The sequence below is a fragment of the Siniperca chuatsi genome, linkage group LG9, assembly GCF_020085105.1.
Source record: "Siniperca chuatsi isolate FFG_IHB_CAS linkage group LG9, ASM2008510v1, whole genome shotgun sequence".
Lineage (NCBI taxonomy): Eukaryota > Metazoa > Chordata > Actinopteri > Centrarchiformes > Sinipercidae > Siniperca > Siniperca chuatsi.
In genome coordinates, this window is record NC_058050.1 from 26,563,483 (window position 1) to 26,579,931 (window position 16,449).

At 39.4% G+C, this 16,449-nt stretch overlaps 1 protein-coding gene across 3 annotated transcripts in view; it reads left to right on the forward strand.

Moving 5' to 3' along the window:
* mc5ra (melanocortin 5a receptor) overlaps positions 1 to 16,343 on the forward strand; it is a 51,882-nt gene extending 35,539 nt beyond the window's left edge. For all 3 annotated transcript variants that reach the window (XM_044207946.1, XM_044207944.1, XM_044207945.1), the window contains exons 2-5: positions 7,475 to 7,704; positions 8,263 to 8,369; positions 10,929 to 11,117; positions 12,543 to 16,343. In XM_044207946.1, coding sequence (XP_044063881.1) covers positions 7,537 to 7,704; positions 8,263 to 8,369; positions 10,929 to 11,117; positions 12,543 to 13,113 — 1,035 coding nt within the window. In that variant the 5' untranslated portion in view covers positions 7,475 to 7,536 and the 3' untranslated portion in view covers positions 13,114 to 16,343. The remainder of the gene's footprint in view (positions 1 to 7,474; positions 7,705 to 8,262; positions 8,370 to 10,928; positions 11,118 to 12,542) is intronic.
* The last annotated feature ends 106 nt before the right edge of the window (positions 16,344 to 16,449 follow it).

Sequence of the window (16,449 nt, forward strand, 5' to 3'; positions counted from 1 at the left end):
GATGTCTGGGAGAAAAAGAAAATGCCATTCAACACTATGTTTGTGATAGAGTAGCCATGGCAACCTTCTAAGAAGTGCTCATGACCATCATGTTTTGCTTCCATCCGTGTCATCGTCACTGGAGTCAGTCACATCATGAGATCAGCTGCAGATTGAGATCTGATTGTTGTGCTCAGTTAGTTGTGGTGGCTCAGTCTCCGCTGGTGCTGTCCACACAGAGCAGAGCGAGCTTCACTGTGAGCTGTCAAATCCTGACAGACGAGAGGCATTCAGCACGCCTCGCCTTTTAAATTTGTTCATATTGGAGAATAGAATGTTACAATTAAATTAATCTGCAATTATACACGTTTATATAGATGTAGTACATGGAGCCCTGAAACTGACTAAATGTAGTTAAAGGTTAACAGAAAACTCAGAAATATATATATATATATATATATATCTGAGTTTTCTGTAATTTCATCAGTAAATAATACCATTAGTTAAATAAGTAAAATTGAGTGTAAAAAGAAATAAAGATTTATACTCAGTCAGTTGGTAAAAATTATAATTTTTCTCCTTTACCACCAATCAGTTGATAGAATCAGTTAAAACCTGCGTATGTGTGTGTGTGTAACACCAGCGGAGCAGTCGAGAGAACTGTGTGAGCGGCTAGTTCACATGACACTTTTAATTAGCTTAGAGCATGGAACTTTTTCATCTAGCTACCAAGCTAACTTTATTTATAAAACTAATCAAGCCAGTGCATGTACATAAAGCAATGTTAATCATCCATGTACTGCATAATGCTGTAGCATCACTGTATAAACTCCTGTAACTGTAGCGAAAACATTTTAGCTAGCTCACGCTAGCTACTGTAGAAGTTCGCAGACACCATACGCCTCTATCTTCATAGCATTATTTTAATTTTCGAGTACTTGTCTCTTTGTCTTCATACAGGCTCACAATGGAAATAAGACTTGGACAGTAAACTAAAAAGGTCTAAGTTAGCTAAGCTAAGATAAGATAAGCTTACTTTTCTAGCATTAGCTTGCTGGCTAAATTGCTTTGCAAGCTCTTTGCTATTACAAGAGTTTATACAGTGATGCTACAGCAGTATGTGGATGATTAACATAATGAGCACTGGCTGGTGTAGTTTTATGACAAATGTTAGCTTCAGTGTGGTAGCTAGCTGAAAAGGCTGGTGCTCAGTGTGTATGTGTGTTTTCAGTTAAGCCAGCTAGCCACACAGTCCATTCGACTGCTCCACTAGTGTTAAACACAGAAACACACACACTCCAACCCTGGACCAACGGTTTCCCCTGCCGTACACGGTCGCGCCCATCTCCTTGTCATATAAGCAATAAGAAAACTGGAAATGTGGTGAGGAAAAGGAGAAATGTTACATGGGGAAAACAGGACATTTAAAAGATAAATAGAACAATGAAATAAATAGTTTTAATTTATTTGATCAAATAATTGGTGGTTAAGGAAAACATAAAAAAGATTTTTGCTTTTTCTTTACCAACGGTTTGGGTTTAACTGGTTGGAAGTAAAAGTATATATTTTTACACTCCAGTTATATTTTTGATTTGTCTGATAATGTTTTTGTGCATTTTGTCAGTTTTGGGACTCCACAGTAGCAGATATTTATGTCATGATGTAACAATATCAAGAGAAGGCGCCCTTAGGATATGGAACAGTGGTTCACCAACAAAACCCTGATAACTGCTAGATGATTTATACATTGTAATTCATATGATTGTCTTAATATTCGCATCATATATGGATTGTAATAGGTAAACTAGGCCACATTATTGACATCATATCATGGGCGTATTAGTTTAATGGCTAATTTTAGCTCAACATTTGGACTGTGCTATATAAAAAGCCTGTTTGTTTGGTAACTATACAGCAGTTAGGTCATTTCCTTTCACACACTGTATTGTGGTATGTGTGCAAACAGTGCAGGCTCACACGTTGTTGTTTTGGTGTGGTTAACATTTCCATGATTAGATTTAAATACTTATATTAATCTTTGTTTCACAGTGCATAATTTATGTTGTCCTGCTCTCTGAATGAATAATGAATCATTTAGAACACATCTAAAGGTACACAAACTTCCACTTTGAGAGACGACTGGTTTCATTTCCCAGATGAATATTGAAAAAAAACCTTCTACCCCAAAATATGCGTAGAATTTTAATAGCCGTTCGTGCATTCCATTTTATCCCACAATGTGAGACTTTCCATTCACAATAACAAAAAGTCTGCATGTGTGGGCTGAGAGAGTGTTTATATAAGCTCTTACATCCAAATAAGCTTTATTTGGTCTCACATTTCAAACTAAATACCGTGTCCACAAGTCCTTTTTAGAAACACTGTGGGTAGTGTGCATCCACGGCGGGATTTTGAAGTCAGACGATCATTAGCTGACATCAAAGAAGCTTCAAGATGTGGCAGTGTGGGTCTTGTGTTCTGTTTTGTGACAGTGCCACAAGATCCAGTCGATAATCTACCCCCTGGGACTGTCACTACATGGGGGGAGACACAGAGCCAGAGACAGGGGGACAAGGAGGGAGAGACAGACAGGGAGCTTGGGATCACAGCAGCTGAATTCACAGGGGAGGTGTGATTACAGCAGGTGTGTTAACAGGAACAATCAATTGCACAGTCACAGAAATTACAGCTTCATTTCAAGTGAAGACTAGAAAGTGCGACTGAGGGGTCGGGGGGCGACTAGTACGAGAGTGCAGGGTGGTTAGGTACGTAATTGTGTGCTGATCATAACTGAGAGTATAATTTATACAGTAAAATGACTTACTTCTTCACATGACAGCAGCCACACATCACGTGCTGCACGTGTCCTCCGTCTCTGCCATCACGTCTTCAAACAGCAGCCCGTCAGATCAGAGCGGCAGGAAACAGATATCTGCATGTGAACACGCCACAGCAGCGAGTACGGGTGGCTACGAGCTGCACATGAATCGCATGTAGAAGCACTTTCATAATGTGTTCCTCCAGGTTTTTCTCCTCTTATTTATGAGTCGCTCATAAACTGGCGTGGCTGTTGACTCCTCAGCTAATACAAAAATGCCTGCTGAGAGATTTTCATGTAGTTTGAGGTTTCCATTAAAACTGAGAGCTCTTTGTTATGCACCATGATGCAACGTTTGAAACAAAACATTCCGAAAATCTGACATTGGTTTTCCAAAGATGTTTTCTTGCGGAACCTTGATCTTGAAATTAACTGGTGTGGAAGACAATTTTAGAATAAATAACGCTTTGACAGTCTGCCAGCATGCTCCATTAAGCTATATGAAAATAAAATCATTTTCAATTTTCAAAATGTTACTGGGGGGATTCATAGATTTACACCAAAAAAAAAAAAAACCCAAAGCAGCCCATTTATGTCATAGTTAGTACTACAAAGAGTGTGCTTCATAGTGTCATTGCTTGCAGCTACTACTCCTATACTTGTATTTGTCATCATCTCAGCATGGATGAATTATAGCCTAAGACAATGGGCTCCTGGGCACAGATAAAAGACAGCAAAGGCCCCCCGCAGGCAGAGCCATTAATTAATACGTCATGGCTCGTGCCCTGCAGATGTTTTTCTGTAATAAACCAAGACCCCAGTGCTGTGAGGGTCTAAACTTAACTTTAAAATATGTAATGTTTGTATTGCAAGATCGGATGTTTTGTCGGAAACTAAATGAAATAAGTTGTCAGTGAGAGAGTACTCACAGGTTCTGTATCAACATTCTGTGGCTTGCACCATACGTTAACATTTCCTCGTTATTAATAGAAAATGTAAAGTCGGCATTACGTTTCTTTCAAAATGTATTTGCTTTTGCAAATTAGTTTTAAATAAATGTCATTTCTAGGAGACAGGGTTGTATATATATATATTCTCCTTTAACCAAAATATAATTTCTATTTTTTCAAATTAGCTCCATGTATTCCCAGCAGTTGCAGAAGTTGGGGCACACAAAACACCGGTTGGGAACTACTGCTACAGGGCACTATACAAAATCTTATGGGCAAAGCAGCTTCCTAGCTGTCATATTTAAATTGCTTTACTAATTTTAATGTAGGCTCACTGTATTTTAAGTAGGTACTGTGCAGCTATATTATGTGGGGAGAAAATATATAATAAAAATAAGGATAGGATCAGGATCAGAAATGATCGAGAGATCCTTACCTTTGACCGAGCCCTGTTACTTTCCAACAAGAAATGTTAGTAACGGTCTTTTGAAAAAAAAAAACTAAGATAAAATGCTCTGGCTTAGGGACCCTGTGACTCCTTAGACCCCTGTACCCGAGGGCCCCCTTGTACTTTAGAGCTCCCCGCTCGGGTCCATTCAGCAGCAAATCAAACAAAGTCTGCACAAATCATACTTTTAATCCTAAAAGTAATTTGGGTTGTCCCTGAACCCACACAGAACCATTTGGTCTCCTCCTAATATACGAAGCCCTTAATGGGCTAGGACCCAGCTACATTGCTAACTCCATTGTTAACTACTTGTCTTCAAGAACACTGCGATCATCTGCTGCTGCTTTATTGGAGGTTCCCAGCAACAGCCGAAAGAAAATCGGGGATGCAGCCTCAATTACGCCCCAAAGCTCTGGAACACACTACCTATTGTGGAAGAACAATTCCTTCAGGTCCCTTTCTGTGGCTGCTTCAGATGAGTTTCATTCACTGCGCAGCGGAGACAGAAGTTCACAACAAGGCTGTAGAATTCTTCAGACCAAGGTTTTCTACTGTTACAACAAGGCTAAAGACTAAAACAAGAAGTTGTAGACTGGGTTAATCAAGACGTCTGAGTGACAACAAAAGGTGACTATCGCTCAGGAAATGCCAGACAGGCTCTTTAACAATACAAGCTTCTCAAATACTTCCTTCCTCCTGGACGAGTAGCTCAGAGAGTTTTCACACAGTGATCTGTATGGCAGTGGAAATAGCCATCTGTCTCAAGACCCCAATGATAAACAAGTGAATGAAAGTTTACTTCCACAATATAGATATGAGGGAAGCCAGCTCGCTAAGTATTTTTAAAAGAAAGCTAAAAACGTATCTCTTCACTTTAGCCTTTACGTAGCCGTGACCTTCCGGATGCAGAAGCCCTTTGCACTTTGCTTCGCACTGCTGCACTGCTGCACTACTTTTAGCATGCTGTATTTTACTTGATTTTATGCATTCTATGGACTCTATTTTTTTTACTTTAGTTTATTCAGTGGGTTTGATTTTCCACCTTATGTTATGCATTCTATGTATTCTATTTTCATTGTTATTTTTATCTTATTTTTATCATTATTATCAAGTGGGTTTCATTTTCCATCTTATGTTCCATTAATTATGGCATTCTATCCCTGTTTTTATGCTCATTCTATGTCTATTTTCATGTGATGCACTTTGAGCTGCATTTATAAAAGGTGCTATACAAATAAAGTTTATTATTATTAATATTATTATTACTTTTACAAGCATCTTTTGAACTTGAGCTTGATGTCTAGATCTAGATGATCCAGTCTGAACTACAGCACCATGCAACACCTGTTTAATTTCCTCCTTTTTGTGAAAAGAGGATGGATTTTTCTTTTCCATTTTTTTACAGAAAGAATGAAATTATTGTAATTCCTGTGTTTGTTACTTTAAATTTTACATCTAGAGTCCTTTACATATTATTCCATCAGTGTGTGTAGGTTTGACAGATGGTCAATAATAATCTCCTGCTATCATGCAGGATTCAATATGGGAAACATCAACATCTACGATATTAAATATAGGCATATTTTCATCATTGCAACAGGTTAGAGAGATCTTATTAACACTTTCTGTATATTTAGGAAGAATATAGTATGATACTGATATTAATAGATAATAACCTGATGTGAGAAATGTAAACTGTTAATATGCTCGGAAAAGAAACGCCATATAAAGGAAATTAATAGAAATATGCTTGCTCCAGCCACTGGGATTTGAATGACATTGGCACTAAGAGTTTAAAGGCAAGGAAATTGTAAATAGTTCCAACATAAGAGTCACAGTAATTGCTTCTCATCTTTAAACAGCTTAGGATAACTGCTGTGTCAATGAGTACTGGAGAAATTAAATTCCAGTTATGCTGATATCATTCATATTTCCTCCAATTATTGTATTCAAAGCACATACATGACAGCAGTCTTAACTACTCAAACATAACTGGCATGGCTTTTTCATTTAGCCCTGCAGCAAAGGTTAATTACTGTACCCGCTAAGCTCATAGTGTCACTTTGTAATGGGATTGGGATAATGGCATTCTGTTGAAATGAGGCAGACTGCAGTCCAAACAAATATGGTGGGCATAATGGAAAATTAAGTTTATCGCTTAACCTTGCTTGAATGGTTTTATTTTGTCATCAGTGTGGTCGCTTCCCTCTGTATATCTGGGACGTTTTCTTTATCAGCTTTTGGCAGCAGCTCTCGTCCTGTAAATGCCTCATGCACCACATGATTCTGCAAAAGAGAGTAAAAGAGTTTATATTATCCCTGTGCAAATGTATAAGCAATTCAAATAGTGTCATTTGACATCACCCGAGGGCCCGTTAGTCAGGTCATGAGTTAAGAAACAGGGGAAGCACTTGCCTGCAGGGAAGAGTTAAAACTACTCTTTCAGGTCTGGTCTCATTACATCTCATCAGCTGAGGCCAGGAGCTTAACACTGAGGCTTTCTTGTGTCCCATTCACTTGCTGTCGGAGGTTCACGTTAGGGCCCCTTGTCTCTTTTCTTTCATAACCAAAGGGGAATTTTCAAAACAACCTTCAGTGCCATTTTGTTTGGTTAGACTAAATTTATTTTACTGACGTATAATGGCACATCATTTGAATGCCATCTTTTGATGATTGGGACTGTTTTATGTAATTTTATAGAAATCTCTCATTTTCCCAGCCATCACAAAAACAACTGGCCACTGGTAATAAAACTCATCTGACCTAATCCAGTGCAAAAGTCTGACTAATTTTAGACTGATTTGTATCTTGTGTGAACATGAAATGATTGTAAATCATCTTAAAAAGGGGTGCATTATGTAACACAGCACTTGGCGAGAAGTAGATGACAAGCTCTAGCTCCGGAGACTAGATAGGTCTGTATGGTAAATATGTCGCTACCACCAGCTGTAGGTTATCTTAGCTTAGCATAAAGACTGGAGGCAGGGGGAAATAGCTAGCCTGGTTCTGTCTGAAGGTGACAAAACCACAAAAGCACACTAACACATTACATTAAGACATTATGTCTTGTCATCACAGTGAGGTTGCCACAAACTATAACATGTTAATTGGTGAGCTTTAGGGATGCTTAAGGGGCAGATTTTGTTATCGTTGGACAGAGCCAGGCTAGCTGTTTCCCCCTGTTTCCAGTCTTTGTGCTAAGCTAAGCAAACCGACTGCTCGTGGTAGCTTCATATTTGCCGCACAGACATTCACTTTGACATCTGTTTTCCTTTGCAGCCTGCTTCAAAAATGGCATCCACAATAGACTAGCAGTGATCTGGACCGCAGCCACAGCAGCGATGAATGCGTCTGATGAGTCCTCCTACCAAGAGGAGGTGCTTCTGGGTAACTCCACCTGGGCTTACTCCTACTATCACCAAAACTACACCCTGCCCCCTTCACTGCTACCAGATAAGACCAGCACTTCCAAACCTGCAGCATGCGAACAGGTCCACATCGCTGTGGAGGTATGAACTGGTACTGGTACTTATCCCCAAAATGCTTTATTTTTTGTTCAGCTTTTTTGACGTAAAATTTTAACTACTTTAAATATCATTCTGTTTTTAAATACTTGATTGCGCTCTACTGTACTTCAGTATGTTCTGCTTCATCCAGTTAACTGTTCACTATTACTACACTATTATACTGCAGCTTTTACCATTAATACTCTACTCCACTGCTTCCCAACCTTTCTTGGTGTGAGAGTGACCTACCCTTCTCACATTGATTCATTTTATTAGATTTAAAGTCCCGACAAGGTAAAACCCTCCAGTATTTCTCAGGAAAAAACACAAACATTTGAGAACAGCCTGAAAAAATTCTCAGAATTTTGCATAGTAGTATTTTTTCTTCCTCTTTCCTATCTAGTTAATTATCCCGTCATCCCTCAGATTTATCTTGCGACCCTTTGGAGGGGCAACAATGCCCAGGTTGGGAGCCATACTTTATGCCATTTTAGACCATGGTACTATCCTAATCTTAACTCTTCCATTCTTCTCTGTTACACTGTGTTCTACTCTCCTCAGGTCTTTCTGATCCTGGGTATCATCTCCCTGCTGGAGAACATCCTGGTCATCACCGCCATAGTAAAGAACAAGAACCTCCACTCACCCATGTACTTCTTTGTCTGCAGGTGAACACACAACATAAAATATAATGGAATAGTGGAATAGGCTCAAAACTCTTTATAGAATGAGTTTTCCATGCTTTTACATGTTGCCCTATGTTGACCAGGGCTGCAGTAGTAGCAGTTTAGCAGTGGTAGTGTATGTATGGTAGAAATGTAGTAGTAGTATATTAAACTTAAAGTGTCACTCTTCAGTGTGTATCCTCTATCTTTATGAAATACATCCAGGGCCGGATTGGGGCCCCAGGGGAAAAAGGAGCTGTAGGCCCCGAGTGAACCCCGTTTCTTCCACTCTTTGTGCAAACTTGACATTGTGTATGTAATCTTTTAATTTGATTAACCACAAATTGATTAAGGATTACGCACCACGTAAGAACCACATAAATTAAAATAATAAAGGCCTTAAAACTAGACCCTAACTTGGGCCCATCATCAAGATGGGGCATTAGGATTAAGTAATAATCAAGTGCCCCCTTAAGGCCCCTGATAATTTCAATTTATATTGTGCTTTCGTGGTGCATACAGTAGTAACAAACTAATCTGCACTTTATCACATTGAACCCTGAGACTTTGGGCTTTCTTAGGTTCCGGGGCCCTGGGGCAGCTGCCTGCTGTGCCTGGTTGTTCAGTGTAAAAGTCTATACTGTCTCCAATTTACATGTTTAATGTTTCTGCAAGTTCATCTTCTTCCTCCATTGCGACTACTTTCCAGTAGACCTACATCTACAGCAAACTCAATGAGACTGCAGATTTTTTTAAATCATTCTTAGCCACACTAGTGGTGTGGCTAAGTGGACGGCGGTGTCGGTCAGTTTGTCGGCCCACCACTTTGGTCCAGACTGAAATATCTCAACAACTGTTTGATAGGTTGCCTTGAAATGTTGTACAGACATTCATGGTCCCCAGAGAATGAATCCTAATATCGTTAGTGATCCCCTGATTTTTCAGTGCCACCAACAGGTCAAATTTTGTCATCTGTACTTCATGTTTAGTACTAATTAGCAAATGTTAGCACGCTAACACGCTAAACTAAGATGAGCACAGAGCTGCTAGCATGGATGTGGACTCCTGTTAATTAACAAAATCTAAATAGATTTCTTAAAATGGGTCTTAATGGTTGATTGATTTTTGGACTAAACTGTGTCTGTTTTTGAAAAGAAATGAAGCTGCATGGATTATTATTGACTCCCATTGCAAGAGAGAGAGAGAGAGAGAGAGAGAGAGGAACAAAGAAAGAAAGAAAGATAACAGGGGGCCAGTGCCACTTTAGGTTTGGTTTCCTAAAAACAGGGATCTCTACTCATTATAAGGTAACTAGATTTATTAACATATTTCAGCTGTGAAGGCTGCACATTCTGAAGCAAAAAAAAAACAGACAACGTAGTAATATTATCGTTATCAAACTGCTGATGAACTGAATGAAAACATCACATATTAAAATAAAAAGCTCAGTTACACAATAATGTTTTTACACTCCCCTGAGGTAGCAAAGTGGGCCTATTCATCCTCTGAAAGTGAAGATTTGCATGTCTTGAGCTTGACAGAAACACATTTTTCAAATAAATCATGATGTTTCTTCTTTCCCCCTACAAAAATATCACACAGTATGTGCTGCCAGAGGAAACAAATAAATCCAAAACTGACATAAAACATGTAATAAAAGTGAATTAATAAAATGCCATGGTGAAACTAGAAAGAGTTTCTGACATTCTTTTGATCTTATAATCTTGTACCCTGCTCAGAGTAATTACATAATTGTGGTTGATGGAAACACACTTTGATGTACCTGTTTTCTCTACATGCGAATGCAATTCCTCCTGGCAGACATGTGGACTCATGACACATGGCATGGATTGGATTGGATGTCAGAGTCAAGTCACAAATGTGATGACTCAATTTGACAGAATCAGAAAATGATCTGCAGCTAAATTTTGACATCAACACCAATTACGCGGGACTTTATTTGGATCTGAGCCTTACGACTTGAAAGATTTAATCCCTTCCTCAAGACCAAAGCTAAAGAGTCTCAGTTGATGCTGGCAGTGTGTTCAGACACTGAGCAGACATTCAGGTCACTGCTTTGAGGTGGTTTTGAATGATTTCTTTGAGGTGTCTCGAGTGTATCTCTACAGAGAGTGACAGACAGGCAGAGATGATCACTGTGGGATGAGAACATTGCTGTCTTTTATTTGAAAGTGCATTTTATTTAATGGGAAATAGATAAATAGATGATTTATGTGAATTTGATATAGCACTAACTGTTTCTGTTGGTGTTTCAGTTTCTAAATTTTGACATATTTAGGTGTTAAATTTAGTAAAGAGTGCTTTATGAATTGTTTGAGTCCAAATGTTTAGGACTAGTGTCTTGACTTAGCATTTGAGTGACAAGACAATCCCTGGGCCTCACTTCTGTATGCTTGTTGTGGTTTTCCACTGTGACGTGAATGTGTTAGAGCTGCTAGAGCTGCTACTCTGTGGGCTCCTGGATTCATGGGGAGAAAGTACATAAACAGAAACATCAATGTTTATGATCAAAGCTAAACCTAACTTGTTTGGTGGTTGCAGTCTGGCAGTAGCGGACATGCTGGTGAGTGTGTCCAACGCCTGGGAGACCATCATCATTTACCTCCTCAACAACAGACAGCTGGTGGTGGAGGACCACTTCATCAGGCAGATGGACAATGTGTTTGACTCCATGATCTGCATCTCTGTGGTTGCGTCGATGTGTAGCCTCCTGGCCATCGCTGTGGACAGGTAATGATGGAGGCAGGCGTGTATGGATAGATACAAGCACTTTCATCACTGTCCTGAAATCCGTGTACAGTATCACCTCAGTTTCAGTACACGGATACACACTCTTGTACTTGTTTCTCATTATTTCTCACTTTTATATGACACTTACTTTTAAATGAAATGCACTCTCACAAGAGTCAGTTTGCATGATTACATTTCTCTGTTTTGTCCTGAAACAAGGCACAGGGTCACTCTTTCAGATCAGCTAATGAAAATGTTACATGAAAACAATAACTTAGATAAGGCTGTCTAACAACAGAGGCTGTGCAATGTAATTAGCTAACAAGAGCAGCATACTGGTGTCCAGAATTACTGGTTTTTCAGGTCCCTAATGGGCTAGATCAGAATTAATGTGTAATAATAATTTCTTAAAAATAGTCCTGGAAAGGTAATTTGGTTCTATTTGGACATGGATGCAATGTGCAATTGGTACTCTTTCAATTAATTCCAATGAATGAATACTGTAGCATAATGTTCTTCAAAGTACCCATCTTTCAGCCAGTGCACAGCAGCTCACCTGAACATGCAAAAATGTAAAATTTGTCTTTCTGTTTGGTTTTAAATTTTAGGCAAACATACAATCAAACAAACTTAAATCAACATTCTCTCTCTAATCCTGCCCAATTATGTAACTACCATATCATTTCCTGATTCTTTCTGAAATGGGCAATCCACTGATTTTACACATGAAGTTTAGTTTACTCATCATGAGGAATACGACTCAGCCTGTGAAAACTGTTGTAAAATGTCTTCTGCTGATGACGCCATAAGCATTTCATCAGCGTTATCTCGGCTTTGTTTGGGAGACTGCACATTTTTAACAATATTTTTTTTATTGCATTGTTTTTACTGCACTATTTTGAAAAGCATTGGCGTTTATCAGGAAGGGGTGGCTTTAATGAAATATGCTATTGAGTTGCATCATGGGAAATGTAGGATCCAGCGTTTTTTGGAGTTGGCCCCATGCTAGGGACTAAAAGTCAGAATATCTTGATCTCTGCTGCTTCCATTCTTTTTTTTTTAAATGTCTCTCATATGTCTCCCAACTTGGTGGAACTGCAATATTAAATTACTGGAGCCCCTTTAAAACTCAAAGAAATAAATGGGCACACTGAACATTGTTTCTGAGAAACTTGCAGGCCCAGTAAAATAAAGTGATACAGAATAACCATATAGCTGCAGTGACTAGATAGGCTTGGTACCCAAAAATTACTGGTAAAAAGCAAATCACAAAGCAGTGTTATTTTGCACAGGCACATATTTCTACTTCTCTAGACATCTCAGATGTCTCTGCCCTCATTAGTTTCTGTAATTCCTCCGTAGCTAGTAAAGGCTGTTAGAAAATCATAAGTTACTTCAGAAATCAACATATGTTATCATCTACAGGTACGTCACTATCTTCTATGCACTGAGGTACCACAACATCATGACAGTGAGGAGAGCCGGCTGCATCATCGGCGGTATCTGGACCTTCTGCACGGGCTGCGGGATCGTCTTCATCATCTACTCAGACACCACCCCCGTCATCATCTGCCTGGTCTCCATGTTCTTCGCCATGCTGCTCATCATGGCCTCCCTCTACAGCCACATGTTCATGCTGGCGCGCTCGCACGTCAAGCGCATCGCCGCCCTTCCTGGCTACAACTCCATCCACCAGCGGGCCAGCATGAAGGGGGCCATCACGCTGACCATCCTGCTGGGGATCTTCATCGTCTGCTGGGCTCCCTTCTTCCTCCACCTGATCCTGATGATCTCGTGTCCGCGGAACCTCTACTGCGTGTGCTTCATGTCGCACTTCAACATGTACCTCATCCTCATCATGTGCAACTCTGTGATTGACCCGCTGATCTATGCCTTCAGGAGTCAGGAGATGAGAAAGACTTTTAAAGAGATCATCTGTTGTTACAGTCTGAGAAACGCCTGCACCAACATCTGTGCTCTGACAGGTAAGTACTGAGAGACACAGACCAGTGGCAGGATGGGTAGGATGAACTGACTGAATCTGACACTGGAGCAACACCATGAGAGATTTTATCAAAGTACACTGTTTGAGAACTGGTTCATTGCACGTCTCAGCCAGTACAGTGTATAGTCAAGCACATTTTTGTCTTCTGGGGGACACTCACAGTATGTAGGACGGTTAAACTACTAGCTCCTAATGTATCTGCCATGTACACAAAGTGGCTAGTTTATTAGGTACATTATTTGAACACACAGCCAGGGCCATTTGAAATCATGATTCATTTGAAAGTGCGTCACGGAAAGCTGTATATGGCCTTTCTTTCATTCTAGCTGACACCTCTGTTATTCTTCTGCTTTAGCCTTCTATTTAGTGAGCTGTTATTACACTCTACTATGACTATTGTCATTAGTAAACCTTAAATGCTGTTGTGTAAGAGCGCTTATATACTTGCTTTTAACTGCTGTACTTGTTAGCGTGCACATGATGGCTACCATGCATTCGTGTTGCTTTGGAGCAGTGGTTGTGCACTGCGCATGAAGTGAAGTCAAAAACAATTGGGGAAAGTTTTGTAGGGAATCTAATAGAGCTTGTCTGCAGTTACCCACATTCATATGTCTCTCACTGCTGCTGCTTTTTGTGCTGTGATCTCAACTCCAGGGATTTTACACATCAAAGTCTGTGTACAGTTGTTACTACTGCATAAGAGAAAAAAGTTGCATAAAGCCTTTTGTGGCTCCAGAGGGAGCTGTGTGAAGCCTGACAAATTGCCTCAAGTGATGTCAATTGAGTTAGTGTCGATTGGGGCTGAAGGCTACAAATTTGAAAATGAAAAAATCTGGAGGTGTGGAGTCAGAAAGATGTGATTCGTCTGGCAAAAAAGCTGAACCTGGCTCAACTTTTGTAGCAACGCAGTGCAGCGTTGGCACACATTCCTGGTAGATTACTTTGTAATGTTGATGCTGTACTTCTACTGTTAACCTCGTGATCATTGTGATTAAAAATAAAATTATTTACTTTTCAGAGTAAAATTCTTCCTTATAATATGACTTCATAATCCTTCCTCATTGTCTCACTGGTACCTAAAGCAACATACCCTCATCAACGCAGCCCCTTCCATTTTTTAATGTAGGGCTGTTTTCGGTCTAAAAGGCCATTTAGTTGTTTGTTCAAATGAGTAAAATGAGCTATGTTTAGCTAAGTATGACCTAGTGGCGGTGTGAATTAGGACTCTTTTATGTCAGGAACCAAAGCGGAAGTTGTTATTAGTGCCACAATAGTTCATAAAAAGGAGGTTGAAATGTACGTCATGGAGTGAAAACACCGGAGATTGCTGTTTGTTGCCCATTTCCTAACAGCAGTCAACGCTGTTTTTTTTAAACCATGACCACAATCTCTTCCTAACATTAACCAAGTAGTTTTTTGTCTGAACTTAACCAAACCTGAGGAAGATCAGAAAACGGGTCAAATGAATCCTTTTTTTGTATTGTATTTATTTTTGTAACAGTTTTATAAGGTACTGACAAATAATAATGTCCTGCTGCTAGAAGCATCAGATGAAAAATGCTTTTAGATGCCATTTTGTAAGACAATAACAAATGACTTATTGCCGTTTAGTGCAGAGGACCTGTTGGAAAAATGCCATTTTTTTAACCTTTATTCATTCAGGGAAGTTTCACTGAGAGCGATGCTCTCTTCTGCAGGAACGCCGTGATGACATTCGCACAGTCACACACATTCACACCTGGAAGCTGCCCAGTACAACCACAGTCTGATCTGCTAATGGTCACAAGCTGAGCTTGCTTCTCTAACCGTACCACTGCCTAAAAAAAAAAAGCAAGTATATAAGAGCTCAAGTACCACAAAGGCAATCTTGTGTTAAATGAAAAAGAGGAAAGCTCACAGAGGTTTTCAAACCAATATTTAATCCAACTATATACATTTCTTAAGATTCACTCCTGAACAGATCATTTTCCTCCTAATGTAACTAACAGAGTGTCTGTCCCTTTGGTGGATTATGTGTTTACACCTCTAGCAACCTGAGAAACCACCACACATTACTTGTCTATGGCCTCAGACATGTGTTACCGGGTTCGTTATCATTGTGTGGGGACGACATCACCTGTCCACAGCCGATTGTTCTGCCGCTGCTGTATGCCCTTCCTCCCCTAGTGCTACAGTTAACAAGCAGCTTCCTCAGATATGCCAACGCTCAGTAGCAATTTACATTTCTCCTGTATGTATCTTGTATCATATTAATTATAGCTGCTCTATTCTATCAATGTGCCCCCTGATGATCTCTTCATACCTGTCCTGTATTAAACTATGTAAAGACGCCATAAGCTTACTTATGAAATGTAAAAATGAATGTACAAATAATTTCACAGTGCTCTCTGTAAGAGTGTGTTAGTGGCGCCTACCTCCCAGCTGAGAAGCTTGACAGAACTTAATCACAAAATGCAAGCACCTGCTGAAACTGCTTTTCATAACAAATGCCATGCATCATTTCTCTGTGGTAGATACTAAGCATTTGTTTTCCAGTGTAACATAGTAATATTTATTGCAAAAAAAGAGCAAGCCATTTGTATTATTTGTATCTTCAGACTGATCCATGACATTTTTATGCATATAGGCAGTGAGATATGTTTCTGGAACAAACATGGAGAAAACAGTATTAACCGTTGGATGCTTTTTTTCTGTATTGTGTTGTAATTGCCTTGCTGTAGCTTCCATTAATGTTTATTGTAAGAATTGTGAGATCAAAAGAGCATATGGATATGCACAGAAATGCATGGAAAAGTGCTTTTATTAAAACCAACGATATATGTTTTTTTCTTTTTGCTATAGGTTTATTTAATGAAGAAAAAAACTGTAATAATTCCATTTTGCTCACTGTACGTTCACCTCCAACATGACATATCTGTGATATCGCTGATTGTGAAGTACTCAGTTCTTCTTCCCACAGAAACAGCAGCAAAAACATTGAATGTGATGTGACACTGGACAGAGGTGACACCGAAATGCTAACTGCATGCTCAGTTCTACGTTTATGTACAGTGAGACAATATAAACAGCTGTGGGGACATATTTGACGTTACTTAATAGTAAAGTGATGGCATGCAAAAATATAAATGTGAACAGCAGCTGAAATGACTGATGTTGGCCATGTTGCTTGAAATGAATTATTTTATTTGTATGTGTCTGAATAAAAGCAAAAGGTAAAATGGTGAGCTGTTATTATTGTTTGCATCAGTAGCTGTGGTGCACTGTGGTCCTGTGAATGATGGAAATCATAGTCAAGAGCCATGTAAAAAAATAATATGTCCTTTGAGA